This window comes from Rhinoderma darwinii, chromosome 12 (assembly GCF_050947455.1).
Source record: "Rhinoderma darwinii isolate aRhiDar2 chromosome 12, aRhiDar2.hap1, whole genome shotgun sequence".
Lineage (NCBI taxonomy): Eukaryota > Metazoa > Chordata > Amphibia > Anura > Rhinodermatidae > Rhinoderma > Rhinoderma darwinii.
The window spans coordinates 71453645-71477321 of record NC_134698.1 but is presented as its reverse complement, the minus strand read 5'-3'; the positions used below and the strand labels follow the sequence as shown (position 1 = coordinate 71477321).

The window sequence follows — 23677 nt, the reverse complement described above, 5'->3', positions numbered from 1 at the left end:
ACCCGTTTAAGGAGATCTAGCATGGTCACTCGTGGCTGTAATATGGACACATTTTACGGATATACACCCAAATCCCCTGCCCCCCTAAACTGGTTCAGTAGAATGGCGGAGGGCATAATATAGACCTTAAAAAACAGCCATCTTATGATGCGTGAAACTGGTCTTACATGGCAATCAGGACCCACAATAGATTGTAGGTTACAATTTATGGTTAAGGCACTCAGAAGGCCGTACTATAGCGCCCGTACTAGTCCTGCTCCGACCAAGGGTTCAAAGTGATATGCCCAGAATTGATAATTATCACCTATCCCCAGCAATCACGAGAACGGGGGCTCCGAACCCCCTACTCTTCCTTTTTACTGCTCGACCAGTGAGAAGATTGAATGGAGCGGCGCTCTATTCCAAGTCTATGGGAATGACGGAATCCGCCGAGTATAGCGCTGGGATGTTCTCGTCAGTCCAATAGACATTGAATGGAGCGGCAGGCACATACTCGACCGCCGCGCTACTCGTCTCCTTCTCACTACGGGGGTGCAATGAGGATTGGGGGGTTTGGAACCACCGTTCTCACGATCAGTACAGATCACAGCGGTGGTGCCCCTATCCTGTGGATCGGTGATAATTATCGATTCTGATACGATTCCTATAATGCAGTTCATTTGGGTCACTGGATTCGTGTTGTCCGTAACATGAACGCTAAAATGTTGCCGCGTTGCGACCGTCTGAATGTGACCTTAGACTGAAATCTCCGAAAATAAAAAAAAGTACACCTAAAAATATACACTTTTATTTTTCCTATTTTATAGACACATACGTGGTGTGAAGAGGGTTGAGGATAATAATAAATTACCCTTGCCCTTTCCCCAATTCACCACAGATAAAGGTTAGTCCAGTCACATGTGGCCTGGCACTCATCAACAACCTCTACGGGCAAATCTCGCGAGATGTCCGCCCCTCACACCGTGGAATCCGCGGTTATTGGGCTGCCAACCAACGCTTCCTGATTGGCTGGGGCACTTGGCCAATCGGTAACGATCTAGCCCCCTTGTTTTGTCCAATGGCCGTTGAGAATTCAGGAAGGCGGTGCCCGCCCACAGGTAGGCTGGTCTCTGGCTGAGAGGCTTCGCTCACAGCGCCTCCGTACCAGAGAACTAGAAGCTTCGTGAGGTGAGTAGCGGCGCAACGTGGGTCCGACATATGTCGCCAATTACCGCCTTTATTAATTAATACTATCCAATTACCGCCCGCGTAATGAACGCGGAGTATGCCTGTGTTTACCATCTCCCGCCCACCTGTGTTATTAAACCATTGAGTGTCTGTGAATTAATTATTTTCCGTCCCCACCCGACATGGAATTAATTATATCCCCGGTTTGTGCCTCAGGTTCCCCGCTCGGAGGGTGTCTCCCGCTTGGTGTTTAAAAAAATCTCCGGCTACTCTCGGCCCGTGTGCAGTGTCGTGGCCAGCTCTACGCTGTGCCGTCCATACTTCGCGGTGTATCCGTTGCTTCATTCTGCCCTTCTCCGTTCATCGCACCCAAGGGCGAGCAGCGTTGTGTTTATGTCTTTATTGGACGAAAACGGTGAGTATATCTGCTGGAGTGCGGGATGGCGGGGACGCTGAGGTAAAATGGCGGCCGCGCCTCATGACTGGAGGACGTGACGCAGGTTGCTTAGGAGCGGATAGGGGGTTTCTCAAGCACTCAAAAAGGGGCTCTGCAGTAGATAGGTCGCTGTAGTCAGGACTCCTTAGGGTGCAGGTTAGCCCACTGGTAGGAGGTGGGTGTTTCGTGGGGATAAGAAGTGTGACGGGTTACTGCGCATGCGTGCCCTGACAAGGCTGACTCAGTGCTGCAGTTGTGAGTCATACTCTGCTCTCCCTCCCCTGTGTGTTTGTACCCAGAGCTGGGGGGTTGATTATTTCTATACCTGGTACTATAGGGGGCATGGGGTGACAAGTTTAGTTAATGTGGCAATCCCTGCAGTTTAGTGATCAGAGGTGCATTGGGCTGTATATAGTGTTTGCATATGTCTGTGTTTCTGGACATTACTTTTTTTTTCTGCTTTTGTGTTGTGCATGTTTTCACGTTCATGTTGTTCACCTTTGAACACCATGTGAATATAGATAAAAGTTTGTACGTTCGTTGCGTTTTCTTATCTTGTACTGATCCTGGGTTACGAGCCTGTACTCTACCCCAGAGCTGTACATTGCCTTTCTTATCTTGTACTGATCCTGGGTTATGAGCCTTCTTTATTCTACTCCAGAGCTGCACTCCCTATTCTGCTGGTTGTCATTTGAAGCAGTTTAGTTTAACGCGCATCCCTTTCTAAAGCTTAGCTGAATTGCGGGAAAAGGGTGAGGGGATTCGTTTTTCCTATTCGGTTATACTATATTGCTTGGTTTAAAGGGCGCACTTGCTAATCCTTAAGACCTTTCTACTCCCGAGCATGCAAAACGGAGGATTTAGATCTGGGGTAATATACAGGCCATAATACGGGTTTAGTGAGAGGTAACATTGTGGGGGTGTCCAAAACATGGCCATTTCCAAAAAACAGCGCCACAGGTTGTATTTGGTTTTGCAGTTCATCCTTCTTTACTTATACAGAGTTGAGTTGCAATACCAGACACAACCTTTGGAAAGGTGTGGCACTGTTTTTGAAAGAAAGCGGCTATGTTTTTCTAAGCCTGGAGAAACCCATCAATGTAAGGGGACAAAAACCAAACCTAAGATAGTTGTGTTTTTTTTTTTTGTGAGACCGGTTATGGAGGTAATAGTACTGGTAATCGGAGATATAGTAGTGATCATAGGTTCAGGGATTATTTTTGTACTTCCTGTCAGTTATCACATTAGAGGACATTAGTCAGCAGCTCTTCAGTCTGATATGGCTGATAACTGGGAGCAGTAGCATTACATTTTACTACTTGACCGGAGATTATATGTATTTGTCTGTCTTTCAGCTATTATGGGAATTGTATTTCCAGCAGATGCATGTTATGTAATGGTCGGAGATGTGAATACAATATATGCTGGAAGTGAAGCTCTGCCTTTTGGGGCTTTTAAATTGTATGATGCAATATTTCCATGATGGGTTCATTTCCGGATACTGTATTCTGTGGAGGCTTCGTTTGCCTATTTTTTTTGCCTTCTAGACCATTCAATCAATTAACTGCTTCCACAACTAAGGCCTCAAGCACGCGGTCGGCTGCCAACACCCGTGGGCCGCATTTTCGTGCCATGCTTCCATACAAAGTATGGGAGCATGGCCTGTAAAATCGTAAAAGTAGGATATGTTCCATATTTCCTGGCACGGACACCCTTCCATAGTGCTACCAGCCAATAGAACCGGGTGGGTCCGTTACTGCGGTCCGCAATTACGGAGTTTTTTTTATGGTGAGGTGCATGGGACCTAAGGGTGTAATTTTGCTGTGCGGTTTTGCAGTGCAGCAAAAAAAAAAAAAAAATGCATTGTAAAAACACGTGCAGTTTTGCACTGCATTTTTTTAATTTATTTTTTTTGGGCCGTGCAGCAAAAACACTCTGAGGCTGGGTTCACACGACCATGTTACATTATGCTCCATTAGCCATTACGTTAAGCGTAGGCCAAAAACGTGATGAGAATAGGGCCTCAGTCTTACCTGTATATATTTCCTTCCCCATCCAGACTTGGTTTTGGCTCAAAAAACAGCATCAAAACCGCACAAAATCTGCATGTGTGAATTCAGTCTGCAGGGACCCCAATCCAGGATGAAGCTGCTACTTTAAGGCTGGGTTCACACGACCATGTTGCGTCCGTAAAGTACGGAACGTATTTCGGCCGGAAGACCCGGACCGAACACAGTGCAGGGAGCCGGGCTCCTAGCATCATAGTGATGTACGATGCTAGGAGTCCCTGCCTCGCTGCAGGACAACTGTCCCGTACTGTAATCATGATTACAGTACGGGACAGTAGTTCCACGCAGAGGCAGGGACTCCTAGCGTCGTACATCACTATGATGCTAGGAGCCCGGCTCCCTGCACTGTGTTCGGTCCGGGTCTTCCGGCCGAAATACGTTCCGTACATTACGGACATAACATGGTCATGTGAACCCAGCCTAAGACTTCAGTGTGTATAAACTCTCAGAGACACTGTAAAGATCTATGTAAAGTAGGTAAATATGCAATTCTCCAGCTGGAGTAGCTCCAAGCTTCAGCTGGAGTTGGAACGCTACCTGGCCATTTGACGGCCTGCTTGTTGTCTACACATTGAGGGGTGTGTTAGCCTTGTAACAGAGTACAACAAGCACACTATCTCCTATTTCTATGTGTAAGCGAATGATCTTGCATATGTGATGGGGGGACAGTAATGTCTTACAGCTTGCTATATTTGTAAAGGTTTAAACTCCATAGTATTTTTGGTTACAAGTGCATCCAATATCAAGATGTAATGCATGTTTTTATTTCTTATGGAAAAGCAATCCATTCTAGCAAGTACTAATGTTTAGGAGAAGCCTGCTTACAACTATTAAGCTAGTTCTGCTAACAAATGTTAGAAAATTAATCACTTTCTCTCCTTTCAGAGCTGTTGCGCAGCCATTGGTACCTGTATTGGGGAAACATAGCATACAAACAAGAAGCTCACAGCCTCGGTGGCGAAATTATTTTCATGTCAGAGACCGAGAACTCTTGCAGTGGTTTATGTCATCCAGTCTTCTCCAGACAGAAGATACCAAAAAGTTGTAGTCAAAGAGCTTTTCCTCTTACTGAAAGAGAGAATAATAAACCAAGATGTCTGTCAACGTCAACCGCAGTGTTTCCGATCAGTTCTATCGGTACAAAATGCCCCGTTTGATTGCCAAGGTAATGTTTCTCTGCTTGCTGCTGACCTATTACGTCTGAGTAAATCATGTCTTTTCGCTATTATATTTTTTAATTTTTTTTATTTTTTGTTTGTTTTTTGCAGGTAGAGGGCAAAGGAAATGGAATAAAGACCGTAATAGTCAACATGGTTGACGTTGCAAAGGCGCTTAATCGGCCTCCAACGTGTAAGTGAAGTATTTTACATCTAATGTAATTAGGTCTCTGTAAATGTTGTAAAGGCGACGCAGTAGTCGTGAAGCATCTGTTATCCTCAAGGCAGCTTGGAAATGAACGTAAAGGTGCAGGAGCACCTTGTGGCTGAGAAGATTTGCCGGTACAACTAATTGAATCCGATCCCATGTAACTCTAGCATGTTATATAGTACAATGTTGTGAGATCAGCTTATTGTGTGTAAGTGGGCAGGTCTTTAGTGCTGACCTGTCGGTTTTCAACACTGTTTCTGCTTTGATAGATCCCACCAAATTTTTTGGTTGTGAGCTGGGAGCGCAGACCCAGTTTGATGTTAAGAATGACCGTTTCATTGTCAATGGATCTCATGAGGCAAATAAGCTGCAAGACATGTTGGATGGATTCATTAAAAAGTTTGTTCTATGTCCTGAGTGCGAGAACCCTGAAACTGATCTGGTAAGTTGCAATTATAGCCCATTCTCTTGACCTAATAGTTATACAATAAAACAGCTTACAACATAAGACAGACTGAATTGCACTCTGACATTAACATGTTCTTTTCAGGTGTGTATGTAGATCCTGCCTTCTCCGTTCCACGAAAAGAGTATTGTCTTATTCTCTCTCATCGTCCTTACCAAAACCTTTTTATTTTTTTTTATTTAAATTCGTAACATCACTCAGTAAAGCTCTTTTAGTGTCTGTTTTGCCCCTTTTTAAAGGGATTGTACAGGATTAAAAATACACTGCTGCTTTCGAACCGATACAGGGCCATAGCTGTCCATGGCTTCTGTCTGGTATTGCATCTTCACTACATTGAAATGAATGGGCTGAGCTGCAGCCCCACACCTGTAGCTGGGTTTTTTTCTTTTTTTTTCTTTTAAGAAAGCAGCCATGCTTGTTTCCTCCCTCTTTCTAACCGCTTAGATGCTGAGGTCGCTGTTGAGGGTTAAATATCCGATCCCTGATGTTGCAAGCAGGTGTCTGCTGTATGAGACCCGTGCCAAGTATAGTGCTGGCTCAGCTCCAAACCCGCTCCATATTGTAGCGGTGCACGTCTGTCATACATGTACACTGTTGCCACCAAGGGGTTCATGCAGTAGATTCTTCTGTGCATTCCGATAGCCATAACTTTTTTTTAAATTATTTTTTTTTCTTTGACTAAGCTGTATTTTTCAACCATTTTGGAGTGCATTTTAATTGCTAAATTCAGGTTGTTTTTTTTTTTGTTAAGGCAACTGAGGGTGTTGCCTTGACAATCCCAGCCCCTTAATGCAGGAGTGTGTCTGATAATCACAGCACTATTGTGCCTGTGATCTATGGCAAAACTTTAGCACATCCATGTTGCATCGTGGCGCACTATAGGGTTAACCTGTTAATTTTGCATTTCTATGTGAAGGTTTTTAGCGTAGTACGTAAACTAAACCATGTCTTTTTGTTTCAGCATGTCAATCTCAAGAAACAAACAATAGGTAATTCCTGTAAAGCCTGTGGTTATCGAGGCATGCTGGACACCAACCATAAGCTCTGTACTTTCATTCTCAAAAACCCACCAGGTAAGTACTCTACATACAGTAACAGGTTATACAAGAAATCTGTAGTGGCCCTTATAGATCTGTATTTGTTTCATAGTTCCCCAGTTTTCTGTAGTGCAAGCATCACTCTGTGGCAGTTGCAAACCCAACTGTCCCAATTAATGCTTGCTAGAGAAATTTTAAGTCTTTCTTATTTCAGTACTCTCATATTTGTGAGTACTACTGTTATAATGACTCAAACACTATTTGTATGTATTGTGCCTGGGGAAAATGGTTGTATGAGTGCTTACAGGTGGCTTTCTTCTATTGTTTTGCAGAGAACATAGACAGCGGTATGGGCAAAAAGAAGGAAGATAAGAAAAACAAAAAGGGCAAAGAAAACGGTGCTGTAGATAAAAACGAGACAGCCGTTCTAACAGAATTAAATCCTCCACGTGTTGTAAGTATTGGAAACCATAGATGGTTTCACCTGTTAACCAGCTGTCAGATTAGTGACTAAATTTCGCAACTTGAGCCCGCTCATATGTAGCTATTATGTTTCCTTATTGTAGTTGACTCTTATACCAGCAAATTGAATGTGGCATACAAATGGACTTGGTGATGTCTTAACTGTAGCTGTCAGACCTAAAACTTGTATCAGTCAGTGCACTAATGCAGTATTTCAAACCAGACCATGATCAATGTTCATCCTAGAATACCTAAAAACATAAGTATTGTGATACCCATTTGCACTGAGCAGGTGACATTCATCTGCCTCTTCTGATGTTGTGTTGCCCGAGAGGAAACCACTGTTTCGTAGTTATTTCTTGAGCTGTTTTCCCCATACAGAGTTTTGGCAGGACTAAATGTGAGCCCTCTTAAAGAGGCTCGGTCACTAGTTTATTAATTCCCTATCTCCTAACTTATCTAAAAGGTGCTGATGATAGTGAAAATTGTGTCCCAAAACGGTTATTTTAAATTACGAGCGCTCTGCTAAAAATGCAAATGAGCCTAAACTCGACAAATGGGTGTTAACACCAGCGATTGTCCTAAGGTGGAGTTACCTCACAGCCTTTGACTGTTCTATCAGTGTGAAGCTGCTTCACCGCTGCAGCCTGCATTTGCGGGCCATTCTCCCATACAAAGTGTGGGAGCACGGCGCGTAAAGTGTAAAAAGTAGGACATGCTCCATAATTCACAGCACGGACACCCTTCCGTAGCGATACGTAAAGGTGTCTGCGGCCAATAGAACTGAACGGGTCCATAATTGCAGACTGTATTGCAGTCTGCAATTACGGAGATTTTTTACGTTTGTGTGCATGGGGCCTAAGAGGCTGGAGGGAAGGTGATCACTTAAAACAGCCATATCCTCGGGCTGTGGACCACCTAGAATAGCGGTCATATGAAAGAGGAGATTCTGGTCTTTTCATATGACACCAGTATCGTAGCTGTGAAACAAACAGGGAGATCACCAGTTGAAAACAGTCACGAAAGGAAGCCATATACTATATGATCACACTACTGCTGGGCAGGGAGAGAAGCTGGATGAGGATTGGGCAGCGTCATACAGAAAGCATTACACCACCCAGAGTGATGAGAAAGTTGCCTCCTATTTGGCAATTAGAGCCAAATTAGCATATTTAGAAAAATGTTCATAACTTTGCAAATAAAAATTTTTGTACAAATATCGCTGTAGTTATCAGCATCATTGTGCGTATTAGATTAGTTGGGGAATTAATAAACTAGTGACAGATCCTCTTTAATGCAGCCTGATACCTTTGCAGCCCAGATAATGCGTGCCTGGACAAATGGGGTGGAGACCACCACTGTTTAAGGGGTAGTGGTTGATTGTTACAGCAAACAGTTGTTCTTTGTATAATGGGAACTTAAGCGGTTTTCCCAAATTGTTTCTGTATCCACTACTCATGGGTTTTTAAGAAATTTTTATGGTTTACGGCTATTGGATAAATCTGTCCAGGGCACGTGATGGACACACAGCTGCTCACCTTATTACAGACAGAGTACAGTTATCAGTCTTGCAATAAGCCAAGCATTTATCTGACCACCACAGATTTTTATCCACTGGTAGTCAACTATGAAAGTTCTTATTGAATAACTTCAAGCAAAGTTCTTAAACCATGAGGAATTGATACAGGAAGTATATTTGGATTGTGTTTTTCGAATGTTTGTCTTTCTTTAAATCCTAATACCTCTTCAGCAAATACAGCAGTGGGTATTACAAGTAGATGGAATTTGCACTCCTGGGAGGCTATTCTGCTTAGAGTTGGAATTTCTAAAGGGTTCTAACTTCTTGAAAAGTGGTATTTCTATTTAATCTTTTGGATATAAGATATTAAGAAAGTCGTTTTACTTTTATTGCAGGATGGCAAGGAGGATGATGATGATGAAGATTGGGGTGAAGACACATCTGATGAGGCTATGAGACGCAGAATGGAAGAAATAAGTGAACATGCAAAAAATCTCACTCTTAGTGAGGAGCTAGAGAGACCTGTGGAGGACAGAGTAAACATGCTGTTTGATTTTGTGAAAGTAAGATCCTGATACCATTTTCTCAAGTAGTGCAATCTTGAAATTAAGGGCTCATTCACACTAATGGGAATCTCATCCGTGTGCCGGCTGTTAGAACGACGGCCGTCACACGCACCCATGTATTTCAATAGGGCCGTTCACACTACAGTTGTCTCAAAGGAGCATGTGAACGGTCCTTTAAATAGGATATGTTCTATTTTACTGCATATCACGCATCCCTCCGTAGACTAGTCTGTGGGGGATCCGTGACAACACGTCCCGCCACGGGTCCACCACCTATGTGATGTAAATTGTTGTCCAACTCCACAGTTCTTTACCTGATTCAGTTTTAAAGAAATTTCCATAAACACATTTACATTAAAAAAAAAAAGGGACTCCTAGCTAATGTCGTGTATTATCTTACAGAAAAAGAAGGAAGAAGGAATTATCGATTCTTCTGACAAAGAGATTCTAGCTGAAGCCGAGAAACTTGACGTAAAGATTTTGGCACCTTTGGTCTTAACTGAAGTTCTCTTTGATGATAAAATAAGAGATCAGATAAAGAAATACAGACGTCACTTCCTACGTGTAAGTATACGCCTAAGCGGTCATCTTAAACTGGCAATACTGCTGGAAACACTTATGGCGGTCTTGCTAGATACTGATTTTGCTGCTATCCTAGAACAACGGTCATGCATTTAATTTGTTAAAGATGGATGAGCTATTTTTAGTTGGCCATTTATTTAATTTTTTTTCCTTATCCCATTTTAGTTTTGCCACAACAACAAGAAAGCACAGAGATATTTGCTTAATGGCTTTGAGTGTGTTGTGCACATGCACCGGGCACAGCTTCTCTCCAAAATACCGCATATTTTAAAGGAAATGTATGATGCAGATCTCTTGGAAGAAGAGGTCATCTTCAGCTGGGCTGAGAAGGTACTGCTGTTTTACTTGCATAAGTTTCTTAATGTGCTTATGGCCTTATTTATAGCAATTGCCTAGATCTGGGTGAAAATGTACTCCTTAATTTTAGTCTACCTTATTATTTTTTCTCTTTATGCTCAAGTGCTTCTATATCAACCTTAAGTGGATAAAATGGTTTAAAGCTCTGTTAAAGGGGTTTACTGGGCCACCTATATTGATGGCCTACCATTATGCTATGTTAATATAATATTGGTGGGGGTCTGCCTTCGGGTACCTCCACCGATCATCTGACCGAAGGGGACGCAGCAATTAACACAACCTCTTCTTTGATAGCCATCCAAAAAATATGTCTCTAAAGAACTTGCCAAAGATATAAGGACAAAGGCAGAGCCCTTCATTAAATGGTTGAAGGAAGCTGAAGAGGAGTCTTCTGGAGAAGATGATGAGGATGAGGAAGACGAAAATATTGAGGTAAGACATTTAATACTATTCTAAAGTCTTTGCAGTACAAACGAGCAATGTATAGATTCCCTCCAGAAGTGATGTAACTAGAGCAGCACTACCAAGATTTTTGGTACATCAAGATCACCGGTCATCCATCCAGTTAGCTTAATTTAAGTTAACATGTCTTATTTAGTAAATGATGGCTTTCTAGTGTAGTACATCTGGTAGCAATGTAGTCCATATCCTTTAAAGAGAAACTGTCACCTCTCCTGACATGGCATTTTCTTAGAATTCTGTGTTATGCTGTTCCTTTTTTAGAAATTACTTCTGTTATCCCTGCCCGCAATTATGGGCACAGCTGGCCTCTGGCGGCCAAAGTCACCTGTGTTTTTGGTCCGTGCTCCCATATAAAGTATGAGCGCACAGTCCGTAAAAAGCAAGATGGGATATGTTCTATCTTTAGTGGAGGCTTTCTACGGCCCAAACATGCGCCCCACCCCAACATACATACATACATACATACATACATACATCTGGGACGGTGTCCATGGTCAATAGAGGGGAAATGGTCCGTAATTGCGAACTGAAAGTACGGTCCTACGGACAAATTTTACGGTCATGTGCATGGGGCCTAACTTTTGTCAAAGGGGCATGTCCCTACAGTCTGGCACTGATTGGACAATGTCGTCACCCCGCCCCACACAAACTTCTAGGAGGTATAACCGGAACGGCACAATATAGACTTCTACAAAAAGAGCATTGTTTAACGGGTAATGCAATTATTGGCGAAAACACACCAGTCAGAGGTAATGGATCCTCTGCAACACATTTTATTTTGTCTAATTGGTTAACTTGTTTCCACAGGTTGTATATTCAACATCAGTGAGCGTTCCTAAAGTGGAGACGGTAAAGTCACCCGTCGAGAAGGATGATGATATTGACATTGATGCCATTTAAAGTCCACATGAAGCAGTTCACCACTTGCTTTTTATGCCTGAAGTGCGACATGTATGTAAATGAGCTAAGCTAGCTGAACATCGTGCTACACTTTTGTACGCTTTGTTTCTTTCTACTGTGATTTGGCCTTTTAATAAAGCTTCACTAACTAAATCGGCATAAAGAGACTTGTTTTTGTCTATAGCATGTAATTCCTTTTTTAAATTCCAGTGTTAGTTGCACATTTATACAGTTGTGAATAAAAGTTTGGTTTTTGATCACTGCAGTATTGGTTTGTTATTGACAAGTAGACGTCCATGTTAGAAGTATTTGGTAGGCCACAAGCAGCACTTGAAGAAAAAATGCTTTAATTTAAGGGTTTAACCTGATATATAGCTGTATTAAAAAAAAAAACCATGTTTTGCAGTTTCTGATACTTGACCACACCACCCCTTCCCTCCTAACATTCTTACAAGGCTTTTAAGCTAGATTTCACCTCCCTCTACTGAACAGTAATGCACAGGTGAGGGCTGGGCGATTAATTAAATTAATTCGCCCTCAAGGCCTCCGACTTTTTTTTTAATTTTTTTTTTTTAACAATCATAACATTTTGTATTTTATTTTGTGGCGCCATGCTGCAGTAGGAAGACTGCCCTGTCTGACAAGCTGCACCCGTTCTGTCTGCTTCCCTACGGAACTGCTGTTCTGAAGTGAACAAAGTGGTACAGTACAGAACAGCAGTTCCGTGAGGAAGCAGAGACTCCTAGTATTTAGCCACACCGCCCTGTAGATACTAGCACCTCCTTGTAGATGGCACCCACCCTTGCAGATCGCACTACTGTATTTCCCGCTAGGAGCTGTATCCCTGGTCAAAGTGTCGGCAACCTCTGGCCAGGGACTCGGCCCCTGGTTGCAGCTACAGTGGCGCTATCTACAAGAAGGGTGGGGTGGGAGTGCGGTCTACCTGTAGGGCTGCGATCTACAAGGAGGGTGGGGGTGCGATCTTCAAGGGATTGTTGCACTATATGGGGGCCCTGTGGTGTTTTTCAGGGGATAGGGACAAAAAAAACCCTGACACAGGAAGTCCATTTGGAGACTGATGGAAAATGGGCATGAGATACTGACAATTGATCAGTTTTTTTGTTTTTTTTATGGTCGGTTTTTGTTTGTTTTCACTGTCATGTGACACTAGCCTAAATGACTGAGGCCAGTAGCCCCGTTCACATGTTTGAGCCGGGGGCTGACACAGGGACTGTCTTTCACGGTTGTGAATCTGGCCTTAGTGTCATTTATTTAACCCTCCATCGTGGGGCTGGTATTTCACATGGTCCTGCTCACACTTCAGACACTAATGTAATCTTTCCTCAGTGACCGCTCAGCGCGATCTGCCGGGCCCTGCTGCAGTTTATACACTGCTCTCCTTCAATGTCGGAGACTGACTGAGGGGGTGACGGGCTGAGGGTAATGCCGCGCCGTATTGATTGCAGATTCTGTCAACCTGTTTCCTATCGGAACAACTATTTATAATCCATTAGATATAAACTTTTCCAATAGTATTTCTGAAAATATTTGCAGAGGTTAAAATTTGTGGTTACGTACAATTATTATAGTAATATATTAAAGTTCTTTATATAAAGAATCATTTATTAAATGATCTCTTGGTATTTTCCGTTTAACAGTAATAAGAAAATCTAGATTCAAATCCAAAATCGCTCATAGTTTTGAAAAGAACGTAATTTTATTTTTAAAGGCCCCCAGGTCTGCCACTTTATGCCTGCTAGGCCATGCCAGACTGCGCATGTCTACAATGTCATTCACTAATTGGTTCTACCTGAACGTGTGATTGACAGTCATTGGCAAATACACATTGCAACAGCGTTGTCTAATTTACGCTTCTCATGCAGGTGCATTAGAAACCTCTTAGCGCGTAGTAGCCATCTTGGGGAAGGGAAGATGCTCTAACAACATAGCGTAATTAATAAGATTAGCAAGTTAAAACATCCTGCATGTGAAGATCGAAAGAACTACTGGATGTATCCAGAAACTCATTATTAAAATACAGGAGCTGCAAGTGGTCGAACCATTTCAGTGGTGATTTATAACACAATGGAAAATAGGTAGTGCAATCCCCAGGCCATTATGTCCTTATATGATGTAGGAGCACCCCGACCCCGGCATCCACTCCACCTCTAGGTGAGTCTGTAATCCACAGGAGATATATAGTTGTAGCCATTCCAGGATCTCAACTTTGCCCACCGGGGAGAGTTATACCCCAAATCTTCATATTCCCGTCTCCTACAGGGACCGTAAATGTGATGTTTAGTTATCACCACAGTATCTAGTAGATAATGGGCACTATAACTCAATACAACAAACGAGAAACATGCAGAAGGTACATAATTAGAAGACACTTATTTCAAAAGAAACTCTTAATCTATACCTCAAACTGTTGCACGGTAGTCCAAGGATATCAAAGTAGAACATGGTGATAAAAATAGCTTTATTATAAAACCTTATTTGTAGCAAAACTTCAGTATATTAAAAATTATTTATAGCAAAAATGTAGCATGTGAGTCCAGTCGCGATCTCAACATATCAATCTATTTGGAAAAAAAAATGTCAAACAGGTACACAATCGTTATATAAGAACTCAAACTAACTTCCATAAACGCGTATTTGATGTACATCAGATTTATTATAAATGTTAAACAAGGGGATCCCGACTGGATATCCTGTCCCAAATGGCACTTACTGTTAAAGAGTACCCTCAATCATCAATAGAAAAAGGGCAAAGGGGAAAAAAATACACTATCCTGTTACTTCCATACGTTTAAAGGGTATGCCACATTCAGAGCATTATGGTGTAAAGAATGTAATCTCTTAATCCACTGTACCTCTCGTTTAAGTTCCCTATTGCACCCCCGTTTCGCTGCTATTTTTGGGATTCCGTATCGTATGGGGAGGGGTCACTCCTTTTTCAGAAGCCTAGCACCGGCCAATTCTGGCAATTTTTGAAACCTTGTCCTAGGTCTGCAGAAAGTTCTACAACTGAACCTGGTCCATTCATCTGAATGGGACTTGCATTAATCCTTGTACCTGCTGCAGAAATCATTCAAATGAATGGAACTTATTTTCAGCTGAAGAAAATCTGCAGCGTGTAAATTTATCCTTTTAAAGGGGTTTTCCCAGATGAAATGACTGTGTTAATGCTTGTAATTTATTTATGTAAATACATTTGTAATATACTTACATTTTCCAAATTGGCCCCATTTCCAGATGCTGCCGTGGGGTACTTGACGGGTGACGTCACTCTCTGGCCGCTGAGTTGATCTCCAATTCTCTTCCGGGTATACGACGCGTCACTTGTGACGTGCTGTCTATGGGCTGTTCTGTTGTATCGCCCGTAACACACATGTGCAATCCCTGCGGTTAGCGCGAGAACAGAAGGGACCGCGCATGCGTGTTACTGGCTGTACAACAGAACAGTCCATGCACTGCACGGCACGTCACAAGTGACGTGTCGTATACCAGGAAAGAAATTGAAGATCAACGCAGCGGCCAGAGAGTGACGTCGCCCGTCAAATACCCCACGGCAGCATCTGGAAATGGGGCCAATTTGGAAAATGTAAGTATATTACCAATGTATTTACATTAATAAATTACAAACATTAACACAGTCATTTTATTGTGGGAAAACCCCTTTAATGTAGAGCCCTGCCTGAACGCCTGTATGTCTCATGAAGATGTATGCAGTAGCCCAAGCAGTGCCTATGGGGCAGGCTTACGGACCCACAAGGATACGGTGTGCTGCCATACGGGATCTGCGAACATGGCTTGGCCGCGTGCAGGAACACAATGTGAGCAGATCCTGTTCATGTTTACATTGTAGCTCATGCAGGGTTTTCTGGAGTGCACCAGAATTGTAACCTGACAGAGAACTAAGTAAATAATTGCACTAGTTTGATGCTTTGGGAAGAGACCGGTCTATAAACATTTGTTTCCAACCATTGCCCAGTGTAAAACTTCCCACCAATCAAACGAGAAAATGCTTGTTGATCGTATAAAAATGACCATTGCAGTTTTATTCCCTCGTGTAAACGGGATGTGCTGCCGACAATAATGGAAACTGAGGGGTTCAAACGATCGTTCGTACAAACAACCTCTCGATCATTGCTACAAAAAATGTAAACTAAACAAGCGACCGACTTCTTATAGCAATCTGCGCTTGTTGTGGGCGGTTTATCGGACCCTCCGAATGTCCACCGTTTTAGTAAGTTTGTCCAATGGCAAGAATATGGAAAGGGTGACCACCTTCAAGACTTATCCCTCTTAAATCTGTTTAGGGTAATTGGCACTGGACGGGAACCAATGTGCGTGCATTTGCAAAAAAATGTACGCACACGTAAAAATGGATAGTGGAAGTAAATGTACAGCTAATGCAGTTTGGATTACATAAAAAAAAAAAATCAAGCGCCCTCTGCTGGACTGAATGTGAATAGTGAACATCTGATTGAATATGGGATTCCTACACCTGATTTTCTCTGCATTACGAGCGCACAAGTTTTTATGCTTTTGTGGTTCGTTCTGCTGCACGTTTAGATAATTTCCCATGGTATCTGACTAGAAGTAGCATTACAGCAGCAGTGAGAGCATGCCAATGAGTATGTGAACTAGACCCTCCTAAATAGTCAATCTTTACGTATCATACGTTACCACCACATTGTATTACAGATTTTGGAAACTTTTTGTCTCTTTTTTTTTTTCTGCCATGCTCTGGGTTTGTTACCCTTTTAGCCACGAATCTCTCAAAATCTTGTGACAATCAATGGTTATGAAACTCGAAGGATCGTAGGTATTTTTGTTTGCCTCCTATGCCTGAGGCCGGGTATACACATTACCCTGCAAATGGATCACATTTCAGATGTTGACCAAAACTTAAAGGGGTTGTACCAGAATAATAAATTATAGGTGATAATTGTCTGAAAGCTGGGGGCCCCACCGATTGTGAGAACGGTGGTCCCAAATACCCTGTTTCTCCTCACTGATTGACCTCCAGTGAGGAGGACATTGAATGGAGCAGCAGTTCAGCGTGTGCGCTGCTGCTCCATTCTGTCTTTTACTTGGATTAAAACCATTTAGGTTTTGTGACACATTCGATTATATCTTAGAAGCCATTAAAGATTTAGGCCTCTAGGAGGTAAGAAAGAAAGTTTAGGTTAAGGCTGTATTCACACGAGCATGTACGGTCCGTAAAGGACGGAGCGTATTTCGGCTGCAAGTCCTGGACCGAACACACTGCAGGGAGCCGGGCTCCTAGCATCATAGTTATGTACGACGCTAGGAGCCCCTGCCTCTCCGTGGAACTACTGTCCCGTACTGAACACATGATTACAGTACGGGACAGTTGTCCTGCAGCGAGGCAGGAACTCCTAGCGTCGTACGTAACTATGATGCTAGGAGCCCGGCTCCCTGCACTGTTTTCGGTCCGGGACTTGCGGCTGAAATACTTTCCGTCCATTACGGACCGAACATGCTCATGTGAATCCAGCCTAAAGATGATAGAGACAGAGGATCAGGATTTAGTTTTAAGATGGTCTATTGTTAGCCCTGTAAAACTCATCACATTTTTATGCCAAAGTCCCTGTTGGAGCAATTGTGGACAACTTTACATTAGGTAAGTGGTTATGCTCTTATATCTATATATCAAGTTCCTTACCAGATTTGTCTTCTAGGGGACGCTGGAAGGAGTTCTGGTCTCAGAAAGGGACACAATTCAATATTGTTTCAAGTACCAAAGCAGCAGAGAAATGGAAGTCGACCATTACCATGAGGTTTAGACCTTATTTACACAAGCGTAAAAATCACGCTCGTCGCACGGACCTATGTAACTCAATGTGGCCGTTCAGACAGTCCGTGATTTTCACGCAGCGTATGTCCGCTGTGTAAAACTCACGACATGTCCTATACTTGAGCGGTTTTCACGCATCACGTACCCATTGAAGTCAAAGGGTGCATGGAAATCACGCGCGGCACACGGAAGCACTGCGTGATTCGCGCAACAGTTGTTCAAGAAATGAAGGCAAAAATAAAAGCACCTCCTTCATTTCAGTTTCTAAACATAAAAACAGAGTGTCATAACGATGCCATATGCGCGAATCACGCAGCCACGCACCAAACACTTATGACATACGGAACAGCAACGCGCAAAAAACGCTGCATTTTTTGCGCGCGCAAAACGCACACGTTCGTGTGAATTTCGCCTTACCGTCTTTATAGTTAAGAAGCAGTTCAGTCATCTTCAGACCAGATCCTTCATTCAAGAGGACTTTTCACTTCTCCTGACATGTCTGTTTTAGTAAATACTTGTATTCCCCATAAAATAACAATTCTGAAACATACACCTCAACATTGAAATTGCAACACCAAGAAGGTAAAGTTTTGGAATTGTGGAAATGACCGGATCGATAGACATCTTAATGATGTGCAAATGATAGAAAAAATGGAAACATAATATTGCAAACATCTTGTTTTATTCAGTATCGAGTATGAACGGCACACGCAGAAATACACACCTTGGCATGCTATCAATGAGGTTATTAATGGTTTTCTGAGGAATGTTATGCCACGCTCGATGCACTTGGGCACGCAAATTATCAAGATTGGCTGCTGCAGCTTCCTTTGTAATTGCCGACCAATGACGTCCCAGATGTGCTCAATGGGAGACAAGTCCGGAGACGCTGCAGGCCATGGTAACACGTTGAGGCCACGCAGGCTGCTCACAGTAAAAGCAACATGTGGCCTGGCGATGTCCTGTTGAAAAACGGCTTCTGGGAAACTTTGGAGAAATAGCTGTACCGCTGGTTCCGCGACCAAATTAATGTTAAGGCTAGTTCACACGACAGATTTCGCGTGGCGGGTGCCGCCGCGGGAGCTATTCCTCCCTCCCATTGACTTCAATAGGAGGTTCGGGCGGAATCCACTCGAAGATCGAGCAGGACGCTCCTTTTTCCTGCTAGCTGAAATACTCAGCTGGCAGTAACAAGAAGCGTCCAACTCCCATTGAAATTAATGGGAGGCAGAATATTGCGGCGTGGATTCTACCTGCAAAATTCCTCCGTGTGAACATACCCTTAGTGTACCTGAAATGAAGACTAGAGGGGACCAGCTACCATACATTATGCCACCCCACTCCATAATCCTGGGAGTAGGACCAGTATGACGTTTCCTTGTGAAGGCCTCTTCATGGTGTTGCCCACGTGGTCTCCAGACCAATCCCTGGCTATCATTGTGTCCAAGAAAAAAGCGGGACTCATCGCTGAAGAAGATAGACCTCCATTCCAGCCTCCATTGCCATCTTGCTATGCACATGATAGCCTTTGAGTTCGGTTGCGTGTGGTCGATGGAACACCTGTAGCTGGACATCCGGCTTGTAGCCCAATGTCGTGTAAACGCTTCTGATGGCTTGTAACGACACTGGTTGCCGCCCTAGGCTTGGAATGTGACGTCCAATTTCACTTGCAGTAGAGAATGTATCACAACGCACCAATCAAATGATCCGTCCGTGTAGAGGTTAGTCTCTGCGCTCCTCTTGTCGTCCTTCCCCTTCGTTGTTATTGATCATTTGCAGAGACGGGAATTTTTGCCTTACCTCTGTTATTTCTGCTGGAAATTTATGAATAAAGTCTTCATCTGTCAGCACTGATTGGACAGTGTCAGTCTGTGTAGAGACATGCCCCCAAGTGGTAACACGCAGTTGTTAATTTCTTCATACATTTCTAGAAAGAATAAAAGAGAAACGGCACAACGTAGAAAAGATGCTCCAGAATTGTTGTTTCATGGGCAATGCAATTTTTTACTAAAACAAAACTGTCAGGAAAAGTGACTAACTGTTTCATATTATCTTCAGCACCCAAATACTTTACCAAAACTATAGTCTTCATTGCTCAGGCTAGAATAGATTTTTTAAAGGTTTCCTCCACATCTTTTTGATGGGCCTTATTGATACAGGTCCATAGAAGAAGGCTTATAAGAGAGAAATACGGATCTACAGGGCCTTATGCAAACGACGATATTATGGCCCCACACCAGATTGGGGGCCATAATAAATAAAAATTTAATCACCGAAGACCTTCAGGCAGCACAGAAGGGATCTATTGTGCTGCCTCAAGGACTTCCAAGAAACTGAAAATTTGCTCACCAAAAATTTTGTTTCCTGTAGTCCAAAGGCAGCACAATAGATCCCTCTGTGGTGCCTAAAGGACGTCCAGGAAAAAAAGGTTATCAGGTTTAAGCAGGAAATACTTCAAAACACCTGTAGACTATATGGAACTCATACAGAAATATAGGTATGTATGCAGTGTAGATTTTACATGCGGCCATTAGTATGAGGACTAAGACTCTGGAATGGAGACTCCTTGAATATTCAATCTCATCAAGAACCCCACTGGAATCTCATGAGATGCTGAAATTCCGGCGGTAAAACAAGATGGGCGAACCGATTCGGCAAGAATCGAATCCGGTCAGAATTTCCCAAAATTTTCGGATTCACCAAAATACCAAACTTTTGGGGATCGCGACGCACTAAATGGCAGCCAACGGAGAGCGCACCACCGCATTGTACAGATTATAGAAAAAATAGACTGGAGAAGATGAGATTTAAACAAAAACATACCATACTCACCAGCTCCCCTGGTTTCTCGGTTGACACGTCCCTGGCCAAACTCCTGGGATGACGTAGTTTTGTCCCATGCGATTGCTGCAGCCAATCACAGGCTGCAGTGGCCACATGGAAAAAAACTACGTCATACAAGGAGGCTGGCAGGTGAGATGACGTCGTTTTGGCTCATTGTAAAAATAAGGATGCGAACACCACCACCGTCACTTTAAATGGGGATGTAAGAATGCAACAGACCGTCTTTATGGGCCAGCTCCAGCCCATAAAACTTAGCTTGAAAAAGGTTCACATAGAGCAGAAACATTGCTGGGGTCTGAACTGTGGGACAATAAAAATAATAGCTTTTTTGGAATTCTGACGTCATTGCTTCTTATTCCTGTAGTTTTGTCCCATGTGACCTCTGCACCCAATCACAGGCATTGCTAGGGAGGACCAGGGACGGTGAGTATGGTAATTTTTATCTTAGAGGTGGAAACGCAAGTGTCCTGATTGTCCTGTTTGACTCTCTGATGTCTTCTTGGACTGTATCCAACTTGGATACAGTCCTTGGAGACAACAGAGAGTTATCCGGGGCACTTGTGATTCATTGCAAAATTTTTCTGATCTAATTTTAGGAAATTCGCTCATCTTTAGCGTATCTGGAGATTCTTCCATACTTACTAATCCGAACAGCTCTACTGTAGTTATGGAGGGGTGCGGAGGTATCAGTCACAGGTTTGCCCTGGTGAGTGACGAAGCTCAAAGGCCCTTCTGCCACATAAGAAGACACTTGTATTATAAATGGCACGTGGTAGGTGGGGGGCCCTGTTACAGATTTTGCATTGGGCCCAGGAGCTTTAGGGCTTGTCCACACGTAACGGAATTGCTGCAGAAAATTTCTGCAGCAATTCCGTTGAAAGTAGAAGACTTTCCACTGCGGCAAAAAAGGCACCATTTCCTGCGGTTTTGACTGCAAAAAATGGTGCGTATTTTGCTGCATTTTTCTCAATGTTGGGAGACGGTGATATCTCCTCTGAAAAATGCAGCAATTCTGTCCATTTTCTTCAGCAGAAATCGACATGCTGTGGTCCGAAAAATGCGCACCGCGGATAAATTTCTCCTGGGAATATTTACGCAGCGTACTTACTTCTACTGTATCCTGCTGCTTATTTTCCGTCCGCAATTCCGCTACGTGTGGACGAGCCCTTAAGTTACACCTTTGCAGCTGTCGACACCTTTGTACCCGAGGTTGAGAATATCGGTAGAGAAGTACATCTTCCTGTGTTCTTTCCACACTTGGAGCTCCATGTGCTTTAGGGTATGTGCACACGAGGGCATTACGTCCGTAATTAACGGACGTATTTCGGCCGCAAGTACCGGACCGAACACAGTGCAGGGAGCCGGGCTCCTAGCGTCATACTTTTGTACGACGCTAGGAGTCCCTGCCTCGCTGCGGGACCGCTGTCCCGTACTGAAAACATGATTACAGTACGGGACAGTTGTCCTGCAGCGAGGCAGGGACTCCTAGCGTCGTACATAAGTATGACGCTAGGAGCCCGGCTCCCTGCACTGTGTTCGGTCCGGTACTTGCGGCCGAAATACGTCCGTCAATTACGGACGTAATGCCCTCGTGTGCACATACCCTTATATGAACCAAGCAGTTTGCATTCATTTCTCCAGATCCAGTCATTCATAGTCACTATTTGTGTAGTATCAGTGAGCCAGGAAAGTTTCGAGAAGCCAATAAGTGTTCCTTAGCGAGACAGACCAGGCTGGGAATTTCTGCATGTTGCGAAATGAAAGTTTTGGATCCTCCTCTTTCCATCACGGCACATTCTACACGATCTTCACTCCCTTCCTGGGATGACCCATACTCTTTTATAGCAGATCTGTATAATGCAACCTTCTGGAGAAATGAAGAAAAGCGCATTTGTTTTTTGATTATTTTTACATCAGACTGCTTGATGCATTTTTTGGATCTGTTGTTAAAAAAACGGGGCCCTGAGGACAAAAAAGTGTGAACATAGCCTAAAATAAAATCTATAGTATTCTCTTTCAAAATCACTAAACATCTGATGCTTTTTATATACTGTGCATTTTGATGCAGACTTTGCATGCATTTCCTCCAAAAAGGGACATTGGGGCAGATTTACTGTTCAAAGTGCGTCAGAATTCTGGCGTACACACTTTCTGGCGCCACATTTTTTTCTACATGCTTGACAAGGGGTAGTGGCTTGTCAGGAAAGAGGTGTGGGGAAATAATCCTTATTATAAAAGCGTAACTCCAGTGAGAAATGAAAACTTCACAGTGCTCTTACATCACGTTCAGTACCTTTGTGAAGCCTTTTTGTAACGTCTATGGCCGCGGACCGTCGTCCTGACTTACCCTCTGACGGCCGCGGCCATGGACGAGTGAGTTCCCCGCGGCATCTCCCTCCTGGGAGACGCCGGCACTCACTTCCTGGACCGGACACTGTCTCCCGCAGGGTGCGCGCGCCCCCGCATGTGCACGGTCTTAAAGGGCCAGTACGCGCACAGCTGCAGAATACTGCGATCAGCCCAGAATGCTGTAGGACTATAAAAGGGGCTCTGCCCTCTCGACCCTTGCCTGAGCGTTGTTGTGTTACCTAAAGTTTGTCATAGCAAATGGTCTCCAAGTGTTTTCCAGTTCCCAGTGTTACCCGTTCCTGCTGCCTGTACCCTGTATTCCGTGGTACCGTGCCTCTGTGCCGTCAAGTTGGAGTCGTGTTGTGATCTCCGCTGCATCGATTGTGTCGCACCCCGCCGGGTGTTTGTCTGCTGTCGGAGCCTCATCTTAGCATGAATCTACCGCTACTGTCTACATTGCCTCAGGTACCCTTTCTAGACTATAGACATTGCAGTGTACCTGTTTGGCCAGCTGCTATCCTGCTACACGGTACGGCCCAGTGGGTCCACACCCCGTGCCGTGACACTTTTTCTTCCAAGCTCAGATGTTTGTGCTGCAGACCTCTCCTTCCTAATTCAACAACAGGAAGTTCTTATCATTATCTGCCACGTTACAGATACAGTGGAGCCTCAGTCTGGTCACAGACGCGATCAGATCTTTTATTCGGCCCAAAAAATGGTTGCTAGTCGGCAGGATATCTACCTGCGTAAGCAGGGAGATGTGCTGCCGACATTATTCAAATGCATAGCGACATACGATCAGATTAACGATCGTTCGTCTCCCTACATTACCTATCATTAGTTTTTGTGAATGGAGAAAACGAGTGCCGATCGACCTGCTGTATCGTTGATCGGCGCTCGTGTAAAAGCACCTTATCTCTACAAGCCTGCTAACTCACATTACACTCGCATCTTCAGTTAGTGAAATCCTGCACATGGCTTGAATCAGTGCAGATGCTGCTGTAATCTCTGGATTATATTAAATATCACATTCCCTCAACAGACACATAAACAGTTTGTAATATCCTGTTTGAGTAAGATATGCAAGTTATTTTAGCTTTACCTCTATCTATCTGCTCCTGCAGCTGACATCAGCAGGGAGGAAGTAAAGGACTGCAGTAATTCAAGTCTTCTGCTCCATATTGAAATGAATGGAGTATGCAGCAAGTGAATTAAGTTATCAAACAGCATAGAGTACGCATTATTTAATTCTACATCACAAACCTA

At 43.5% G+C, this 23677-nt stretch overlaps 1 protein-coding gene and 1 non-coding gene across 2 annotated transcripts; both read left to right on the top strand.

Annotated features, from left to right (window-relative positions):
* Window positions 1-1063: 1063 nt before the first annotated feature.
* EIF5 (eukaryotic translation initiation factor 5) lies at window positions 1064-11656 on the top strand. The gene is made up of 12 exons (XM_075843929.1): window positions 1064-1167; window positions 1384-1582; window positions 4558-4837; window positions 4941-5022; window positions 5310-5482; window positions 6468-6579; window positions 6876-6997; window positions 8920-9087; window positions 9493-9654; window positions 9838-10002; window positions 10324-10461; window positions 11299-11656. Exons 3-12 carry the CDS (start codon window positions 4766-4768, stop codon window positions 11389-11391), a joined length of 1287 nt encoding a protein of 428 aa, XP_075700044.1. The 5' UTR covers window positions 1064-1167; window positions 1384-1582; window positions 4558-4765; the 3' UTR covers window positions 11392-11656.
* Window positions 6677-6802, top strand: LOC142665357 (small nucleolar RNA SNORA28). Its single transcript, XR_012851489.1, has one exon. It is a non-coding gene; the product is annotated as a small nucleolar RNA SNORA28 (small nucleolar RNA).
* Window positions 11657-23677: the final 12021 nt, after the last annotated feature.

What these genes read in the sequence shown, in the direction of transcription:
- EIF5 (XM_075843929.1), top strand. Translation starts at nt 4,766, where the DNA reads ATGTCTGTCAACGTCAACCGCAGTGTTTCCGATCAGTTCTATCGGTAC. An exon ending in AATTAAATCCTCCACGTGTT is followed by an intron (nt 6,998 to 8,919) that starts GTAAGTATTGGA and finishes CTTTTATTGCAG; the next exon opens with GATGGCAAGGAGGATGATGA. An exon ending in TGCTGTTTGATTTTGTGAAA is followed by an intron (nt 9,088 to 9,492) that starts GTAAGATCCTGA and finishes ATTATCTTACAG; the next exon opens with AAAAAGAAGGAAGAAGGAAT.